We start from the raw sequence: 19,415 nt of genomic DNA, 5'->3' as shown, positions 1-19,415 counted from the left end.
TGTGATACAGCTGAAATCTCAGAAAAAAGCTAGTAAGAGGACATGAAGTTGGGATTTATTTATTTTTTATGTTGCTATGTCAGAGGTTCAGAATGAACTTTTGATGCTTAAAGTCAGTGGTTCCCAAATCTGAAGGTGATTACAGGATAAGAAGGATGTTCGACTCATTCAGGCCTCTAAAAATCCTTCAGACTATCTGAGAAATCACTTCTCGGTTGATTTGCTCAGACATTATCCCGCCAGTCTGAGCGCAGACATCCAGAAAAACCTACAGGTGCTGGTTAAGTCAGCGCGCTGCAGCTCGTTAGGCTGAATTTAACAGATCAGCGTCTCAGCCGTAACGTGGGAAGTTTGTGCACCGCTGCTTGGAGGCGTGAGGCTGGTGATCATCTTTATGGTTTTCTAATGGTGAACACATCTTACGAGAAGACCAAAACTGCTGTATCCATGCTGATAGTAGTAAAGGAACACATCACCCAGTGGAACCATGTGGGTTTTTGCGTAGTTTTGGACAACAGTGGAAACAATACTTTTCAGTCGGATCGGTTCATTGTTGGTTTTGGTCTTTTGATGCCTAGGCAATAAGAAAAATATCACCAGACTCATCCTTTAATAGCTGAGTTGCGTCAGATGGTTTTAGTGCAGAACGTCTGCACAAACCTGACCTTTGGCGACCTCTGCTGATCGTTCTGCAACAGTCGTCATGTCATCCATGACACATTAGTTTTAATACTCAAATGTTGGAGCAGGTAATGATTTCTCAAACAAAAGAAAAAACAGTGTACAAGTGAATCAGATCAGATTCAACACACTTGATGTTGAAAATGTTGACAGAAAAGTGTAATTCTGCCTTTGAGTTTGTATTTCACTGTTCATTTTAGTACACAGAGAACTGCACAGACAGACAAAGAGCACAGATTCACCCACAAAGCACTTTTGCCTCTGAGCAGAACAAAAGGCACAGAGTTTAGAGAGATAACGTCTGACACTACATCATTAAAAGACACGAGTGCAATAATTTACAACAGCGTCACTCATCCGTCAGAGAGAGGTTACTTCAAATGTGTCTGTTTTTTTTCTCTTTTTTTAAAGTAATGTGAATATCGACAGGAATAGAGTGTGTGAACCATAAACAATCTCTTATATCTTGTTACACCTGTGAAACTAATGCAGCTGGAAATGCACAGAAATTTACAGATTAGCCCTTGAGCACGAGATCAGATGTCGACTACAGGAGCTAAGATAGAAAACAAAAGAGGAAACATTCACTAAACACTGATATACACTTACAGTTTATATTTACCATGTGTGAGGTGTAAAATCAGTGAATATGATCTTTATACTATAAATTACTTTGAAATGTGTAAGTCTAGAATATTTCCTTTATATACAGTGCAGGTGAGCAATAGAATAAAGGAGGATTATGAGGTTTAAGGATAGGTTCAGACTTTATGCTCACATGCTCATACAGCACATCCATTAAAGTATGTTGTCTCTAGTTCCTGTAATTATTCCTCCTGTACACACTGGCCCTGAAGTGACTCCTTCACAGTGTGACTCCAGTGTAAGAAATTGGGGACGAAATCCACACAAATGAATTTCAGTCAAAGCTCGCTGTACTGCAGACATTCTCCTTCCTCATCAAAACATGCTGCCTACATTACCCACAATGCAACCCAATTGTTGACAGTTCAGATGAAGGTTCAGGTGTGTTATGCTAGCAGCGGCTAATGTAGCCTGGAGCTGCTAGCCTCAAGCAACTGACGCTGACTCAAATGACGTCGCTTGAGTGAGCTGACTCAGATGACATCACTTGAGTCAGTTTATCAGACTTCGGCTCCCTCTGGAGCCACAAAAGACTTCATGCAACTCTTTTCAGATGCGTTCGTAATCCCCCAAGACCTGTATCGACTTTGAGGTATAAAATCAGTGAAGCTCCTCTTTAAGATGGACTTATCTGAACCCATCCTTTAACCTTTAACCTTTGTCAGAATGTGTCGCCACCCTCACAAGGTGTCTTCCTGTAAGAATCTGGAACAGCAGTTTAAGCGCTGCGTCAGGCTCAGCTCACTTTCCACCAACATTTTGCACTTTAACACAAAAATCACATGCAGCACTTCATGCTGAAGATGACCACTGACTACGGTATATATCAAGAAAATCCACATGTGGGTAAAAGTAGCAAGTTTGCTCTTGTATTAAAGTTCCACATCAAGTCATTTTATTGTTGACATTTTGGTTTTGTCCACACCAGTACAGCTTGTCCTCGCCTCTCCGCCTCCTCCTCCACTGGCAGAGCAGGAGCATGCGGAAGGTCTTCTGAAAGGTCTTGTTGCAGAGGGCGTAGCACATGGGGTTGATGGTGCTGTTGACGTAGCAGAGCCAGTAGCCCAGGTGCCACAGGGACGTGGGGATGCAGTTGGCACAGAAAGTGGAGATGAGGACCATGATGTTGTACGGCGTCCACGTGAGGATGAAGGCCAGGAGGATGGCACTGAGTGTCTGGGCTGCTTTCTTCTCCTTCACCAGCACGTTCCTCTTCCTCTTGGTGATCTGGTTCTTCAGGGCCGGGTCCATGGGTTTGGAGGTGGTGGAGGAGGAAGGGGAGGCGTTTTTGGCGGGCTGCTCTGCGTCGGCCGCGCACGGTGTTGCAATTGTGGGATTGCCATTTTTACCCTTTGAGCCAGGTTTGAACTTATAAGAGATGTGCTTTTTGCTGTTCTTCTTTTCAGGAGTGGAAAAGTACCGATCTTCTGTATAATCAGTCACCTGCCCATTCTTATTACTTTGCCCACTACCTTGCTCTTTGAAAGATCCCTGTGGGGTATCTATCGACACATGATGCTCCTCCTCATCAGAGGAGGTGTAGCTGTTAAAAGAAGTGATCTGATCCGCTTTCACCCATGCGTCATCTGATCTAGTGGTAGTTTTAGTGGCATTACTTTGGTTCGATGAGGACCAGGAGGCCTGGCTCCGGTCTCTCCTCTCTCTGGTGAAATGAAAGCAAGAATGAATGATGGTTTTCTGTGGTTTAGTCCCCTCTGGAACGTTTTCTGTTGCGAGTCCTTGCAGCTCTGCCAGATCTTTGGTCCGTTTCTGCGTCTCCTTGTAGATCCGACAGTAGAGGATGGTCATGACAGAGACAGGGATGTAGAAAGCAGCAATGGCTGTCCCAAATGTGATCACAGGCTCTGTCAAAAACTGGATCTGGCACTGGTCAGGAAGCACTTTTCGCTCTCCTACAAAGTACTGCCAGCACAGAATGGGCGGCGCCCAGAGGACAAAAGACACCAGCCATGCAAGACCTATCATGATGGCAGCTCTCTTTGGAGTCCTTTTAGCCCTGTAAGTCAGCGGCCTTGTGATGGAGAAGTACCTGTCAAAGCTGATGACGAGTAAGTTCATAACTGAAGCATTGCTGGCTACGTAATCCACTGCTAGCCAGAGATCACATGCGAGGTTTCCCAAGGACCAGTAGCCCATCAGGATATACGTGGTATATAAGTTCATGGACAGCACACCTATGATGAGGTCAGCGAAAGCCAAACTCAGCAGGTAATAGTTGTTTACAGTCTTCAGCTGGCTGTTGACTTTGAAGGACAGCAGGACCAGCACGTTACCGACAATAGTTATCAAGCTGACAATGGCCGACACTGTAGCGATGGTTATAGCCTCCCAAAGGCTGTGAGGCGCAGCCGGGACATGCGACGTGTTGGCAAAAGTGCTGTTTGGAGGATCTACGCCCATGGTGCTGTGTTATCTGTGTTACTGTTCACAGGTCAGACAGAGGTGCTCGTTTGTGGCTCCATTAAGAGCTTTCCTGAAATTAAAAGAAAAACAGTCATGAGTTGCGCATCATTATTTATGTCAATTTCCTATCATACCAGAATGAACCGCTGTAGATATGTCCTCTGGTTTTCAAGGGGGTCACAAAACATGCTGTCAAACACACTACTATTAGTGTAGAGGTAGTTGTAATATTCAGTTTATTGAAATGTGTTTAAGTCCTCAGTCAACATGTTTGGAGCATCACATGTATAATACAGCTATTTCATCTTCTACTACAGAAACAAATCTTGAGAGTTATTTGCGATTTTTACATTATTCACTGAATTTTGTATTCAGTAGAACAAAATTCCATAGAACTATTGAAATTTGACTGATTATATATATAGTTTTTTTTTTTTTTTTTTTTTTTCATCAGAACAGACTTTGTATTGGGCTATGGTGTAAGTCATATGTCGTGAATTACTATATCAAATAATAATATATATAATAAAAATCTTAAAATGTTGACATTACATTTTGTAAAGTAAAACTGATTGTTTTGTTTCTAATTGGTTCACGCATAAGCATGACATGGCTTATTTTTGTCCAAATGGATCCGGAACCATCAGACGCCATTTTGTCGTGGGGCACCATTCAATGTAACACTCATTCCGTTCAAGACACAGGTGTTACATGCTAAACTGTCCGGTCACAGTTGACAGCAATGGAGGGAAGACCGAGCAGAGGCAGAGGCGGCAGCTGGAAAAGAGGTGGCCGAGGTGGTAACGACGGCGACAGCTTTGGCGGTGAACACCGGGGCAGAGGGAGAGGAGGCCACCACCGTGGCCGGGGGAAAAGAGACCACTACCGCGGTCGTGGACGCGGAGGAAGCGGCCATACAGCGGAGTTCCATCACCGGGTGAGAGCGCGTGGAAAGTTGGCGTTCCCCAGGCGGCCCCGTTAATCCACTCTACCAAACCCCATTGAAAAAATGGTCATTTTATATTTGCGTCACTAAGAAAACACACACAGCTCTTGGGCGATGTTGTACACTTTTAGTAGGACCTCGTCCTCAATTCGGCTTAATTAACACTAAATTCAGTGTAACTTCCATGATCAAAATACGAAAACTTTGACGTATAGTTTAAATAAAGTTACGCTTCGTAAATAACATCAATACCAATTTAGGGGCGTGAGATGCTATGACGTCAACACGCTTGCCGTTATGTGACGTTTTTTTTTCCACACAATGAAAGCACAGCCTCTGCAGCTGTTGCAGAGTTGTGATTTTCACTCAGCCTCAGTAGCTGCAGGACCGCATACACAGTGGCTGACTGCTGGGTGTGTGTTAGCGTGATCGCATCCACATGTGTCTGCTGCACATGCATAATGCACACAGTGACATCCTGTCAGCATGAGTAGAGTTAGACTGAGATGAAGCGTTTTTGATGCATCGTCATAGTGATCAAGCACTTCCACAGCACTTCAGTATTATCATTGCATGATCTAGGCTCCGGATATGACACCAGAGAGTTCGGCTTGGTTTCCACTGGGATGCTCTGTCAGTCGATGCTTCCGCCATGGTAACTGCAGAATTGGAGGGGGAACAATAGGGGCTCTGTGATTGCAATCATACAAATCTCCTTTGGTACACAGGGGCTCCTTGATTGCAATCATACAAATCTCCTTTGGTGCATCCACAGCTACCATGGGGCCTTTGATGATAATATTATGTGTTTGTGAGTTTTGACAAGGGACCAGAAAAACTGAGCAAAACCACACGTTGTCCTGAATATTTCCATGACAACATTACTGAAGGTTTGTGCAGCTCTGTTTCAATGGTGGAAGAAATCTATGACTCAGACAAATTTAATGAGTTGTGTTGTGTCAGCTCTTTGTCATACAGTGTGACGTGTCGTTTACCTTGACTCTGTTGTTAAGCTTAGCTACCGATCATGAATGAGAGCTATGTGTTAATGACCGCTTTACAAAATGCACTTTCAGTTACACCTCATGGAGCGCCGTCGTTGTCAGTGGAAGTCTCATTTTTGTCATGGAAAAGACTTTAGTGTGTACAAATCATGCAAAGAAGTCACTTTTTGACATGATCTGTTGTGAAACCAGCTGAATTGTACCAAACTGTGTCATGTCAAAGCCGGTTTAGTGTGTATGTCATGAAATTTTACGATCATGTAAACAGAGAAAAGCAGCAAATTCTCACACTTAAGGAGGTGGAACACGCTAATTCTGCTTTAAAAGTTCATCAAATGGTTATTTGAATATCGGTTGATAAATTAATTGACCGTGGTTTCAGCTCTACAGCATTAATCTCTCAGTTTGAATGCAGGTAAAGGCTTTTTGATCTTCGTCCTCTCCTTGTGTTCCACCCCAACATCTTGATTTTAAATGAAAATTGAGTAATGGATGCAAGGTACTTTAAGCTTGTTTTTGTCTTAAAATGTTCAGTTTTATTACCTGGTGTTCGACTTGGTGAAGCTCCATGTAAATTGGTGAAATTAGCGTAGTGGAGTTAAGTGGATTAAAGTCAAAGGCCGACAAAATAAAGTGGTTGTCGGGCCGTCTAACAGCGTCTGAAACTCCCTGCTCGACGTCGGTGTAGGCAGGGTTTGAACTTCTCTCTCTCCGTTTATCACACATCTGCTTACATCACTTTTCTTGTGCGCAATTGAGTGTCTTGATTCTCTCTGTGACAGCACGTTTTCTGCTCTTTGGCCGTTTAAAACTAACTTGAAGACTTTAGCTTTTAGTCTTGATCTGACACACACACACACACACACACACACACACACACTCTGGTTTGTGTGAGTCATACTTAAAACTCCAGATGTGCCACATGAAAAGCACTCCAGGCATCACTTTAATGTCACTCGATTCACACATGACTCACTGAGTGTCCCACCATGTTCCCTCTTAGGATCAAGATGACGGGGACGCCTTTCAGGAGGAAGATGACAGGATGGAGGTGTTCTCCAGGAGGAAGCTGGAGTCAAACTGGGCCCGTTATGAGGAGTCTGAGAGACAGGAGCCTGACGATGAGACACCCACTCAGAGGGGAGCAGACTACCACGTCCTGCTGGAGTCAGCAGGTAGGAAACAAAAAGTGTGAGGAGCTTGTGTTTGTTTTGTCAACCACACCTGCAGCTCTCAGCAGGAGAGACAGGTCAGACACCCGAAGCTCCCAGAACACTGAAATGTCACCATAATGCTTAGTTTTTGCCTCTTTATTAGTCACTGGAGTGCCGAATGGTTCCAGTACATACAGCATGGCTGGTTCGATTCCAGCTGTTGAATGTCATACCCTTCTCTCTTTCCTTATTTCCTGTCTGCCTCTGCACTGCCTGTCTCTATCTCACACAGCACTATGGCCTTACTCTGGGGGTTTGGGGTTTATGGTTTTCTTACCGTTCCCGTACATTATACAGACGTACCCAAGGTAAATTGAAAGCCATTCTTCATGGTTCGGTCTCTTTTGAAATGTAAAACTCTAAGTTTTATCCCCAGCGGTCAGAGTCACTGTAAGCGCTGCTGGCATTGACTCATAGAAGTTTGAACACACTCAAGTAGAAGGTTTTTAATCCACCTGAATATATTTTTTTTTGCAAATAGACGCCTGCAGATGATGATATCTGGGCCTTGTTAGCTGGAAAACACAATGGGACCGTAACATGAAGCCTTCCTCTAGTTGAATAAAACTGGCAACAATAACACAGAAACTGAATATTTTGCATGTATGTCTCTAACGGTACGTCTAGGCGTTCACCAAAAACAGGGCTTGTACTGTGTTTACATAGATAAATATCTGTATTTATGTATTAAGTATTTAGGCAATCTATATGTATATTTATCTATAAATATGTTCATGCTAAGTATGTTTAGATTAAGGCTATTTATTATCTTTATTGTTTCAAACCCTGTGTAGTATCCCCTGATTTGACTCTAAGTTAGCCCTGAAGCAGTATATCTTCTTTTCTGGAATTTCATTGGCTGTATGAAGCGCCAGTCATCTTCACAATCACATGTAATTGGCTCGATCTTCACACGAAAGAAGAGGGACAGGCACTTGTTTCCAGCGCAGACTCTGGTGGGCTGTTGTTGGCTGTGGATGTGACATGGAAGATCCTAATGGGTCAAGTGAGCCGTCAATCACAAGGTCAAAGTGCAGCGGCTGTTTTGAAACCATGTCGTCCACCTGTGCATGCTTACTGGAGGTGTAGCAGAGAAAAAGAGGAATGATTAGCGCGTTGCTGGCTAATCGGAAATGATAGAACAGCTTTCAGTGGGTTCTTACAGCATTCTGGACTTCTTATTTTACTGGATACAGAATTTTTGGACAGTTTGCTCTGAGAGCTTGCTTCACTTTGCACAAATTAGCCTTTCTCTGATAATTGCATGGACGTTCACTCTGTGTCAAATACTCCACCGAGTCCAATTGCACTTTTCCGATGTTGTCTCTGTATCCTAATTAGTTGAAAAGGAAACGCTGTCTTAATCTTTAATTGCTCAGTATGGACTGTGCTGTCAGATGGCTGCGCAGACGACCCTTCTTTGTCTCTGTTTGCTAATTTCAGCCTCAGTGGTTGGTGTTTGGCTCCCTGGGCTATTAACAGTTTCATCCCTGTTTCGCTCGATACTTCTTTCCCCAAAGGAACATGAGTAAGAAAGCTCAGTGCCGTCTTACTGGAGCGGAGAGAGATTTCTTCATATTTAGGTCTGATTCCCAGATAACAAGCCCAATGTGGGACTGTCACATTTAGCTCATTTAGCTCAAGTTGTGTTAAATAGAGCAGAGGGTCAGCCGTCAAACTCTGCTGACAGTTTTGCCAAAAAATTTATTTTTAAAGATGACAGACAGGGAAACAGGCTAAGTCTCATTTTAGCAGCTCCCAGGCGTGCAGTAATTTAGCCGATGAGTGTTTTATATCGCTGTGGCTTGTGGCTGTCTAGCAGAAGAGTAGCTCTAGATTCACTGGAAGGAGCAAAAACTTAGTTTCACTGGCCTCTGTGGGTTGAAAGGTACAGAACAGGTGCTTTTAAAGTCCGATACTGTGTGTGCAGGATTTCACTGCAGGGGAAACGACTGTATGCAAATGACAGAGGAGAGCGGCTGACTGGACACCCTGAGCCTTAGCAGTATCAACAAGTATTTATAGCACAACATGCAAAATGCTAATATTCATGGTTTTCCTTTTTGAAAGTCGTGGGGTTGTAAAGTTCGTCTTTTTTTCTTTGATTTCTGGAGTTACGGCCGTTCATTTGAGATGTACATCGGAGGTGGTGATATTCCTGTGAAGTGTAAGTCACACTGAATCTACAGACATGTTTATCAGAGGTGGGACTCTGGGGAGCATCGGCTGCTGAGGGTTTTAAAGTACGTTTATTAACCCCATGAGCTGCGGGTCACAGTCCTGCTGCGGCTCCAGCTGTTGACCGTGTTGGTTAGCGGAGAGGCGGTGGTAAGCATGCTCCTGTCCCTTCCACCTCGCTCGGTATCTTTGCCTCACCCCCCCCCACCCCCACCCCCCGTGTTGATTTGTAATCATAAGCAGGCACTATTGTACCACACCACATCACAGCAACCCGCAGTGTGGGAGAAGCATGCTGTCACCAGCAGCGGGAGTCCAAGTGGGATTATTAGACTCTGTGCAATCTTGGAATCCATCGGCTATCAATTTAACCTCTGGGGGCAACAGCCAATAATTCTGGGCTTCCTGTGTAGCCAGCTCATATCCAGATAATGGATATCTGGGCCAAGACTTCCTGTTGTGTAACCGGGATCAGGTTCTTTCTCAAGTCACTAATGAAAAGCTAAATTTTCATCCGAATTTAGTTGATGGGTTCAGAGATTGCATTTAGATTACATTCCCGCCTCTTTTGTTCTCAACGCGGACTGTTTGCCTGCATGCAATCAAAGCCTGCTCAAACACGATTGGTCAATACCATTCAGACTACAAACAGACTATGAAGGAAAACAGAGATTAGACCAGGTGGAGGTACTCTTCGATTATAGTTGGTGTGTGTTTTGCAGCTTCTTGAGTTTAAGATATGAGCAGCTGATTGCTGCTGATCAGTAATCGATACCATCTATTAACAACATCAGGCTGCGTACCATGTGACATACGAAGCTTTGCATTTCCTGTTGTAAAAATCTGAAGTATTCATGGCGGTTTAAGGATAATTTGGTCTATAAAATGTCAGGAAAATGATAAAATGTCCCAACATGATGTCTTTAAATCACTTGTTTAGTCCAAAACCCCAAATTGTCAATTTACAATAACATGAAATACAGAAAAGCAGGAAATATTTGTACTTGAGAGGCTGAAAACATTAAATTTGGGGCATATTTGCATGAATAATTAGACGTGGGTCGGTGACTATGCTGCAGTGATAATGGCAGGAATGCTCAAACATCCTGATGAAGAAGTATAAATGCAGATTTCATAACATACTGCAGCAGATAATAAAGCACTTAACTGTATTAACACGCGTTGTACTTTAGAAATGTTTGGCTTCACATGATCGAGTGCTTACATTTCCTAAATCTCATTACGAGGCTGTTATTCAAACCAGGGTCACACCAACACATTGGCCTCGTCTTAACTGACCGACATCAAGCTGTGATTTAATGTCCTGCTGATGGGACTTAGTTTCCTTTTCTCCAACAAAAGCATAGAAATGAGCTGGAAAGTATGTAAATGATTTTTTTCTGCTCATCCATTTATGGTTTGGTAATGTAGTTCTCTTAAAGGCCTGTTGTGGGTTGAAGATGAGAGATTCATAATGGATTAAAGCTGCATTAAGCCATATTTTGTCACGTACGACAGGTCTAATGATTGTAATGTGGTCGCTCGTATTGACAAACCAGAGTTATCAGTCGACTGGGCAGCTGCCCTCAGATCTATGGAGCATTTTAGTGATTTTTTAGCTCTTTGCTTTGGTTTTATGGCTCACAGCTTTACTGTTAAGTTCAGTCTCACAGCTCTTATCAGGGTTATATTTTCAGCCACAACCCCCGTGAGCTCCCCATCCAATGTCAAACAGCAGCTAAGGTCAGCGACTATCTGGTGAACATAGAGGAGCATTTAGCTCTTTAACAGCCCAGTACTTCCATTGGGATTTGGAATATTGGGAGTGAATACTGGTGATAAACACAACTGAAGTTACATGCTAATGTTGCGCTGTTTCAGCCTTATGTGTAAATAGGCAAACGTTAGCTAGCTTTTTTCGCCATTGTACATCATTGTTGTGTTGTCAGCTTGTTAAATTTCCCACTGAAAGGGGAAAAAACCCAACAATTAATGCAACTTTAATTGTTTTTTTTTCGAGGCTTGGGTTTACGAAATTACTGCAATTTCTGGCTTTAAATGAAAATATTTACAAGATATTTAAAATCAAACTAAATACGTACGTACAAGTCTTAAAATGTCTGTTTTACCTCTGAAAACCCCAGTCAAACAGGACACATGTGGACCAAAGCTCATGCTATTAAGCCCTTGCTGATAATGTCTGTTTGTTATTCAGCATGAAGGCTCAGACTTCTTTGAACGGCCAAGTTTGATTTTAGCTGAAAATCCGGGAGCTGGCACTCAACAATCTGTGCAGGATTTTGACTTGCTTGTGTTTTTGGAGGAGGTTACGAGGCCGTTTTTAAATCAGGATGAGTGTTTAAGCTGCTAACTGTTTTCATAGGCTTGTTGTTTTTTTTTCTCACGCCATTAGAGAGTTAGAGAGTGTTGCAGCGGCGAGTCTCTCTTCTCTTGTAGCGTAAATGCCAAAGGTTCTCCTGTGAGTTGTTTGACTCTCTCTGTGTTTTGCCCACATTGTCAGATTAGTCATGCCGTACAGCAAGAGGCTGCCGCTCTCTAGAGGATACTTAATTGTACGTGGGAGGCGATGCTTTCAAGAGTCGTTTTTCTGGCCAATTAAGGTTGCCTTGAAATCAGGAATTCGCCACAGAAACCTCCCTTTACCTCTTTGTTCAAGTTATTATAGAGTCCTTCTTATATCACCATCACTGTTTGCGTCCGCGGTGTCGAAGGGTTGGAGCATTGTGTTTGTTTTGTTTGACTGGGCAGGATGTACAGGTCAGAAGTATGTGCAGATGTTATGTATTTCAGGATAGAAATGGCCTGGAGCGGCAATTCTTACGAGACTCAAAATCCCAGAGCAGAGAGTCGGAGCGCGGAGCTCTACCGACGGCGTGTCGGAGGCGGTGGACGGCCGTGAGGTTACAGGCTCATTTCACAGCATTTTAATCAAAGAGATAAACTCTCCTTCTATCAAAGTCATTATCTCACTACAAGCAAGCTGCCTGTTATTAGAAGACGCTTTCTGATAATGTTTCAGGTGAGAGCTGTCAGAGCGCACGGGAACAGCCGAAAACAAGGCTGTATAAATATATATGTGAGTGGGCAGCGACTGTTTTGTTTCTGACATTAAGGGGCAGAAAGCGTCAAGTTTTCTTAAAGGGAGACTGTGTGACTTTTAAAGAAGGTCTGAAGAGCTGAAACCAGTCGTCAGCTTGACGGATAATTACATCAAATGACAAAAAATAACTTGTTCCAGCTTCTCAGATGTTTGAATTTGAGGCTTTTCTTTGTTTTCAATGGGGGTAAACTCAATATCTTTGGGTTTTGGATTCCAAAAAAGGAGTTCAAACACGTGAAGTTGCACTTTGGGAAATTGTGACGCACATTTTTCACTATTTCCTGACATTTTGCAGATCAATAATTAACGTATTAATCGGAAACTGCCATTAATCCATAATGAAATGAATCATTAGCTTCAGCCTTAAAGGGCCAGCGTGAAGGATTTAGTGGCATCTAGTGGTCATGTTGCAGATTGCAACCAATTGGATTCCTTCTTTCCAAGCGTACAGGAGAACCAACAACAGCTGCTAAAAGGGCGTTTTCTAAGTGTTTGGTTTGTCCATTCTGGGCTCCTGTAGAAACATGGTGGACTCTGTGGATAAAGAGCTCGTTTTAAGCTCACAAAAACGACAATTCAGCTGTTGCCACACTGATTTTCACTCTGTAGTAGGACCGACAGCTTCGCTCTCAGCACAGTGGAACAAAGTGGAAAATTGGAGTGCAGATTATCAGTCTGCTGTGACACGGAGAACATTTTTGAGTTCGCTTTTGACTGGCAAGATTTACTGTAGCTTCACATGTCCGGTGCCAGGCGTAACAGATGGAGAGAGGCAGTGATTTTCTGGCTCGGCGGCAGGCGGGAAGAACATAAACAAAGCTGTTAAAAAAGCCTCATCTCATATTCAACACTTTCATTTAAAGACTGCGACTCTAACATGATCAGAAGTGCTCGTACATCAACTGCTGCGATTGAAAGCAGCAGAACAGCTTCTTCCTGAATTTGGGGTCAGATTGTTGAAATGATGTAATTCTAAATTGGGAATATTGATAAATGGGATGAAATCAGTTGAAATCTGCTGATTAACTTTATCTAAAATGGGCAGAATTCAAACGTGAGGAAATGTTGTGTATTCTTGTTTTTCCTGTCACGTGACCATTTTTCCTTTGTTCTTGTATATTCTGCTGCTGTTGCTTCATTCATTACTACGTCGATGCTACTTTATACTTCTGCTGCTCTAAATCTCAGGCTAACATTGTACTTTTACTCCGCTACATTTATTCGACAAATTTAGTCACTAGTTACTTTACAGATTTGGATTAATGATGATGATTTATAAAAGTCTAAAATAAGACAAAACTTTAATTAAGTAATTAAAATTAGCTCCATGTTTATCATCATAATCCAACTATATAATATATGTTATACAAAAAATGGGACATTTTGCATAATAGTACTTTTACCTATAGTACTTTTAAGCATGTTCTGATGCTAACTGACTTAGTTTCATTGTGCTCAATTGAAGTTTTGACTATTACTTGTAACAGAGTATTTCTACACTGCGGTACTGCTAGTTTGAGTACTTCTTCCACCACTGGCACTACAATATAAAGTATTCTATCATTTCAGTGCAGACTTCTCATTCTTCTGAACACGTTCTGATGCAGAACCTGTCACTGTTGTTTATATAATCTCATTTTATGTAACCTCAGTTTGTTTATGTTTCACTTTCACCATTTCTTCTGTTTAACGTGCTGAAATGCATTTGCTGCTGCAGTGACTCGGTTTTCCCACAAAGAGCGTTAAAGTCTCGTCTTCGCTGAGTGTCTTTTAATTCACACCGTACGGTAACATGCAGACTCCTGCCCTCTCTGTGAATTCGCCCTGCATGTCTCTTTAAAGGTTTATAATTGAGCGGTGAGGACATTCAGTGGCCGACTTTCTATTTGCGAAAGCTCTATTGAAGCTCGACTGTACTCGCTGTGATTAGGAAAAATGGAGCCTGACAGGGAAATTGTGTAAACAGATTGTTTGATTTGAATTGAAGGTCATGTTGATTTCTGGCTTTTCGTGGCCTCCTGGACGGGTGTTACGTCACCCCACAGCTTGTCCAAACATCCCAAGTGCTTTTAGCATTCATGTGCTTTGATTGACACTGATTACATCTTCTGTCGCGGTCGGCGCTCAGAATCCACGGCGTCGGGAGGCCAGGACGCCGCAGACCTTCTTCGTGACGTCCAGGCTGAATTTATTTCTCAAGGATGAAACCTTGGAGCTTTCGATACCTGAAATATTTCAGTTTAGAAAGGCCTTTGTGCCCAGAGACTTTCATCGCCTTGAAAACTTCAGTAGTCACAAAGCAGAGTGGAATTTCGGTGAATGGCGGCCGCGCTGAATGAATTAAAACATCAAGTTGCTATGACGCCTCAAGGAATGAATAGCTGCAGATGGTTTTGTAACCCGAAGGTGATTTTATTCTGTCAGGTCTCGTCTCAGTCCTTGCATTGTTGGGGGTTGATTGTGCTGTTGCTATGGGTAATGCACACATGGTGCACTCCTCTTGCTGTGTGTGTGTGTGTGTCCTTGTGCCTATATGACGGGGGGGGGGGGGGGTCGTCGCAGGGCAGTTATTTACATCCTAACACGGTCATCTATCTGTACACATTAACACGAGGATCAATCCTCCTCCCCCGCAGCCGTAGTTGACCGAGGCCGCTAATGGGCACCTATCAAGGCTCAATCATAATGAGACAAAAGGAAATCGCATTAGAGCTTCAGTGATTCAGCTAACTAGATAGACAAACACAAAGACGTTCTCCTAACTGAGATGAATAGTCCCAATCATACCATTAATTTATATGTTCCGGTGTCCTTATGGATACTTGATTAGCCATCTCGGCTGGAGGAGGCTGGCGTCAAAGCAGAGGAATGAGGCTGGTCGTGTACCGTCTGCGCGGCAGAAAGAGGAAACGGAGCATTAACAGGTGCTCGGCTCCTTTCCCTGCCATTGTTGATCATGATTAAGCCAGTGGAGGATGGTGTGAGGCCAAATAAAGCAGCAGGTGGATCATAGACACTTCACCGAGCTCATCCCACAGAGCAGTCTACCCACTTTCATCCTCAAATGCCTCTGCCATCGTTTCAGTGTTAACATACGAGGGTTCACTTCAGGCCTGCAGGCGCTTCCAGTATCTGTTAACTGCTCCTCAGTTAATCAATTAAGTTAATTAAATGTGAGGATCTTCAGATTGCTTAACACAACAATCCAAAAGCCCCCAAAAATTCAGTTTGCAATCATAAAACAACTTGAAAAATAACTTCAATCAGTTATTCCAGCATCAAAATCACAGCAACTGACCGTTATCTCCATTATTGATTATTGTGCTGTTTATTTTCTCAATTAAACAATCAATTGTTTTTGATTGACAAGATTTCGGAAAATGGTCAAAGTTGATGTCTTTAAATTCCTTTTGTTCAGTTTACCATCCGAAATTCTTCAATTATTCAAGTGGAACTAACTTCATCTGCAGCTGTCAAGTCGTTTCTCAGAAATGCCAAAATTTCGCCCTCCTTCTTCTTCTGCTCGATATTTTCCGTCACTCTAAGATGTTTTTCGGACCAGTCGATTAATGGAAAAAATAAATAAATGAATGACATGAAATTACTTGTCATCTGCATCAAATCGTAACATTCAACAAGCTTGAACGAGTGAATTTTTCACCTTTTCTGCTTGAAATCTTACATCGGTTAACAGCTGCCTATTGATCTTTATTGATAACTGATCGCTCGTCCTGGTTCACTTCTGAAACTCCGTCGCGTTTCTGCCTCCGAGAACACAGTGACACAAGTGTTGGGATGCCAGTCATGTGACTCGTCATCCCCATGGTTTTTAATGATGCCTTGAATCAAATCATCTCACTCCTTGTACCTCCCACTTTCTCCTGAGTGAAACACGCACACACACTCACACACACTCACACACACACACACACACGCACACACACACACACTCTGAGTCTGAACTATAAAAGCTCTGCTGACAGCTGATGAAGCCCAGCACTTGTTCCATGATTCATTTAGTACAGTCACTCACGCTGCATTCACTGCTCAGCGATAAAAAATTACTAACGTCAGAATTCGGGCTCTGATTTGAGCGAGCAGCGAGTGTTTGACAGCTGCTGCTTTGATCTGTTTAATTTGCTGCCATAATGGGCACATCAAACAGAATACATACTCACCCCGTATGGCTCTGACAAAACACAATCCTCCAGCATTAAAGGGGCGTTTGGGAGGTCTTTGACGCGCTGTTTTGCCTCGGCTCCTTCAGTCAGGTTCTCCTCCCTGTGTCCTCCTCAGCTCCTGTTCGTCGTCTCTCTGTTTCCCTCTCACAGCCTTTGCTTCACGCCTTTCCCTCGCTGCCTCCCCTCCCCTGTTCCCTCCGGCTGACTTTTTTCCCTCTGCGCTCCTCTCTCCAACGAGGTGAAAAACACACTTGTCAAATACAGGTAGGTCATCACACCGTCTCGCATCCTCCTCAGTTGCTAAGTACGAGGCGCTTTTATGATGCAAACAAGTTTTTTCAGCATCGTGTCCAGTCGGACTCTGTAGCTCCTGAACGGTCCTTTCTTTTTCTGAGATGAGCGCAACAGCTGTTCAGCGTCAGTGTGACAGAGCGGCTTAGGTGCCTCGTCGGTCCTGTTCAGACCTTTTTCACAGAAGGGCGAATCACTGGAAACGCCTGCTGGAGAAGATCTCATCAAAGCTTTTCCCTTTTCACCCAAGATAATCTGGGCTCGACATCCTCCGAGGGGTCGATGAAAGCGGCAAAAGTCGCCCTTTCTCACTCTTCCTGCAAAGTTTGAGCAACTCCACTGGCGAGGAAAAGCGGAGTAAAGCTCCTTCGATCCTCAAGGCTGCACAGATTGAAGGACTTTTTGTCTTCCTGCCAGGCTTCTGTTCGCCGCCTCTGATAGAGCCGCTCGGATGCGCCAGCTTCCTCGCCGACACGCAGATTCAACCGTGAGCTGCTGTCAGGAGAAATTCCCACATGGCCGGAAGCCTCATCCCGAGCACTGAGCAACATGTAAGAGGAGGGAGGAAGAGGCGAGGAGGTGGAGGAGTAGGATGAAGCAGGGAGGAGCCGGAGGAGGAGTCGACGTGGGTGTCAGCAGCGGTTCAGACGCGGCCGACTGTTTGCCTTTTCATCGGCAGCGTTTCCAGCTGTGTGTCTCCATCAGAGGAAATGCATTCACACAGCTGAGGGCTCCTCAAACAGCCTCACACGTCCCACGTCAGGGCGGCGTGGCCGATCCCGATGAGTTTGACCGTGTGCCCTCTTTAAAGCAGGGTGAGTGACTGTTGAAGTGGTGACTAGAGGAGTTTTTAAACCGCTTTCAGTTTGCGAGGAAATCTCGACGCCTCTGTCTGCCGCACGGTTGAAGCTTTTCAGGGTGTTTTCGGTTTCTTTTGGTGCGAAGCTGCCTGTTCAGATAAGCCTCTGGCTGCAGATGTAGCTGAAGAGCGAGGTCAGAAAGCTATTTTCTCATTGGCTAAAATGTTAATTTAGTCGATTTTTGAGGCCAATGATCATTTGGGAACTTAGAAATCCTCTAATAATATAAAGTTAAACATGAACACATAACGCCAACAGTCTCGATGTGGATATTTACTGACACGTTTACCTCCGTAAAGACTGATGATCGATGTCTCTTTGTCTTCTTCGGCAGCAGTTTCTGGTTCGAAAACTTTTTTCTGAATTACTCTAATATTACCACTTCCCACTGTGTAGCTAGCAAAGCTGATGTGTGCAGGTGCGCTTGAGCTGCAGGCGAGTGCCGGAGGGGTGGGTGGAGATAGAGGCGGGGACTGTTCGCATATTCATAGATCCATCCTGGGTTTGATCAATGCCAGTAGATGGACTTTAAATATTTATTTGCTTAAACAGGAAAATTTGATTAAAATCAGCTGTATCTGACTTCTGTTGTGACGATCAAAAGAAAGTCAAATTCTGAATTCGTTGGTATGTTCCTCAGGTGTTTCTCATCTGAAGCTGCGTTTCTCCCACATTTGAGCTATTTCACCTGTCTGTATGACTTTATCAAACATTTCAATATGACTAAAATTAGGTCTGTTGAGTCAAAGCTGGAAAACTGGAACCGACGTTCCTGCTGTCCGTGTTTTTGGGAGGCAGAATATCTTCCTTATGTGGCATCAGTAATGAGTTGGGAGTATAAGTATCATTAGACGGATGAGGAGCAACATGAAAAGATCAATGACAAGAAATTGATCTATTATTGGCAAGAGGCAAGTCAAAGATAACACTGAAATGGCCCCAGCAAATTCTCAACACGCTTCGAATCGATGCTTACGGCTTTTAGTTGTGAGCACCGACAAGCGAACGTTCATTCAGGATCTGCTCTGACAGGATTATAAAAGCTCGTGTGCTTCCTGCTTGTTGCCCGGGCAGCTCTTCATATCAGTAAGCAGCGTCCACTCCAGTGGAGAACAGCTGGGTGACTGCTGTTGACACAATGAGACCAACACATTGTCACATGTTGTGTAACACGCCAGCAGCACTCAACACCACACTTGTAATGATGCGAAGGCTCGCACAGGTGGGCAGCGACCGAGATGTCGGCGGTATCGGATCGAGTTTCTCTGAGCTTCCTAAGTCATGTGAGTCTTTGTAGGCTGCTGCCAGCAGCATGGAGGAGCCCCAAATCGAGCATATAGAAATCTGTCTCTGCAGCGATGCAGCTTTTGAAAATTAACATGTTTTTACTCTCTGAACTTTATTCACTGCGAAACGACATGCATGCATAAAAGCAGTCTTTTCACTGCAGCAAAGGTGTTGGCTTTGAAAGCCGTGGCTGCATTGTTTGGTTATTGTAACGGAGGATGCGGTGACCGCTGCTCATCATCTTCCCGCGCCGTCAGCCTGCAGGAGGACCCATTGAAGCAGCAGCGTTTTTCCGGCTGGTTCGGAAATCACATCCTGTCTGAGCGCACTGAAAGGACAACAGCTGTTTCATCCTCACTCTGTGTGATTGAACTGCTTGAGTGGAGCGGCTGCCGTGCGTTTCTTTGAAACAGTTCCTCTTTCATGTGAATATATCATGCATGTTCCCATGGACCACTAAGCTGCAGGCTAGCTATTGATTATTAGGAGAATGCAATGCAAAGGATATGAGGCATGTCTAATGTATCCCTCGGGGAGTTCAAGTAATGAGGCACACAGAAATACGGTGATTGCTCAATTTCCC

The 19,415-nt window shown here is 43.8% G+C and overlaps 2 protein-coding genes across 4 annotated transcripts in view; one reads left to right on the top strand and one right to left on the bottom strand.

Annotated features, from left to right (window-relative positions):
• Positions 1 to 460: 460 nt before the first annotated feature.
• On the bottom strand, positions 461 to 17,227 carry chrm5b (cholinergic receptor, muscarinic 5b). Of its 2 annotated transcripts, none has more exons than XM_076756223.1 (2): positions 16,392 to 17,227; positions 461 to 3,820 (listed from the first exon to the last, which is right to left on the bottom strand). In XM_076756223.1, exon 2 carries the CDS (start codon positions 3,745 to 3,747, stop codon positions 2,212 to 2,214), a length of 1,536 nt encoding a protein of 511 aa, XP_076612338.1. In that variant the 5' UTR covers positions 3,748 to 3,820; positions 16,392 to 17,227; the 3' UTR covers positions 461 to 2,211. The 2 variants fall into 2 exon arrangements, with proteins under 2 accessions (XP_076612338.1, XP_076612339.1); XM_076756224.1 differs by lacking the exon at positions 16,392 to 17,227 and adding an exon at positions 15,001 to 15,510.
• aven (apoptosis, caspase activation inhibitor) overlaps positions 4,446 to 19,415 on the top strand; it is a 30,388-nt gene continuing 15,418 nt past the window's right edge. Inside the window, exons 1-2 of one of the 2 annotated variants that reach the window (XM_076756225.1) lie at positions 4,446 to 4,687; positions 6,704 to 6,875. In XM_076756225.1, the coding sequence (XP_076612340.1) occupies positions 4,493 to 4,687; positions 6,704 to 6,875 (367 nt within the window). In that variant the 5' untranslated portion in view covers positions 4,446 to 4,492. Of the gene's footprint in view, positions 4,688 to 6,703; positions 6,876 to 17,133; positions 17,501 to 19,415 lie in introns of those variants that run through there. The other variant, XM_076756226.1, reaches the window with a different exon arrangement.

Source organism: Chaetodon auriga, chromosome 18 (genome assembly GCF_051107435.1).
Source record: "Chaetodon auriga isolate fChaAug3 chromosome 18, fChaAug3.hap1, whole genome shotgun sequence".
Lineage (NCBI taxonomy): Eukaryota > Metazoa > Chordata > Actinopteri > Chaetodontiformes > Chaetodontidae > Chaetodon > Chaetodon auriga.
The sequence above is the reverse complement of the archived record's forward strand: the minus strand, read 5'-3'. Positions and strand labels throughout refer to the sequence as shown.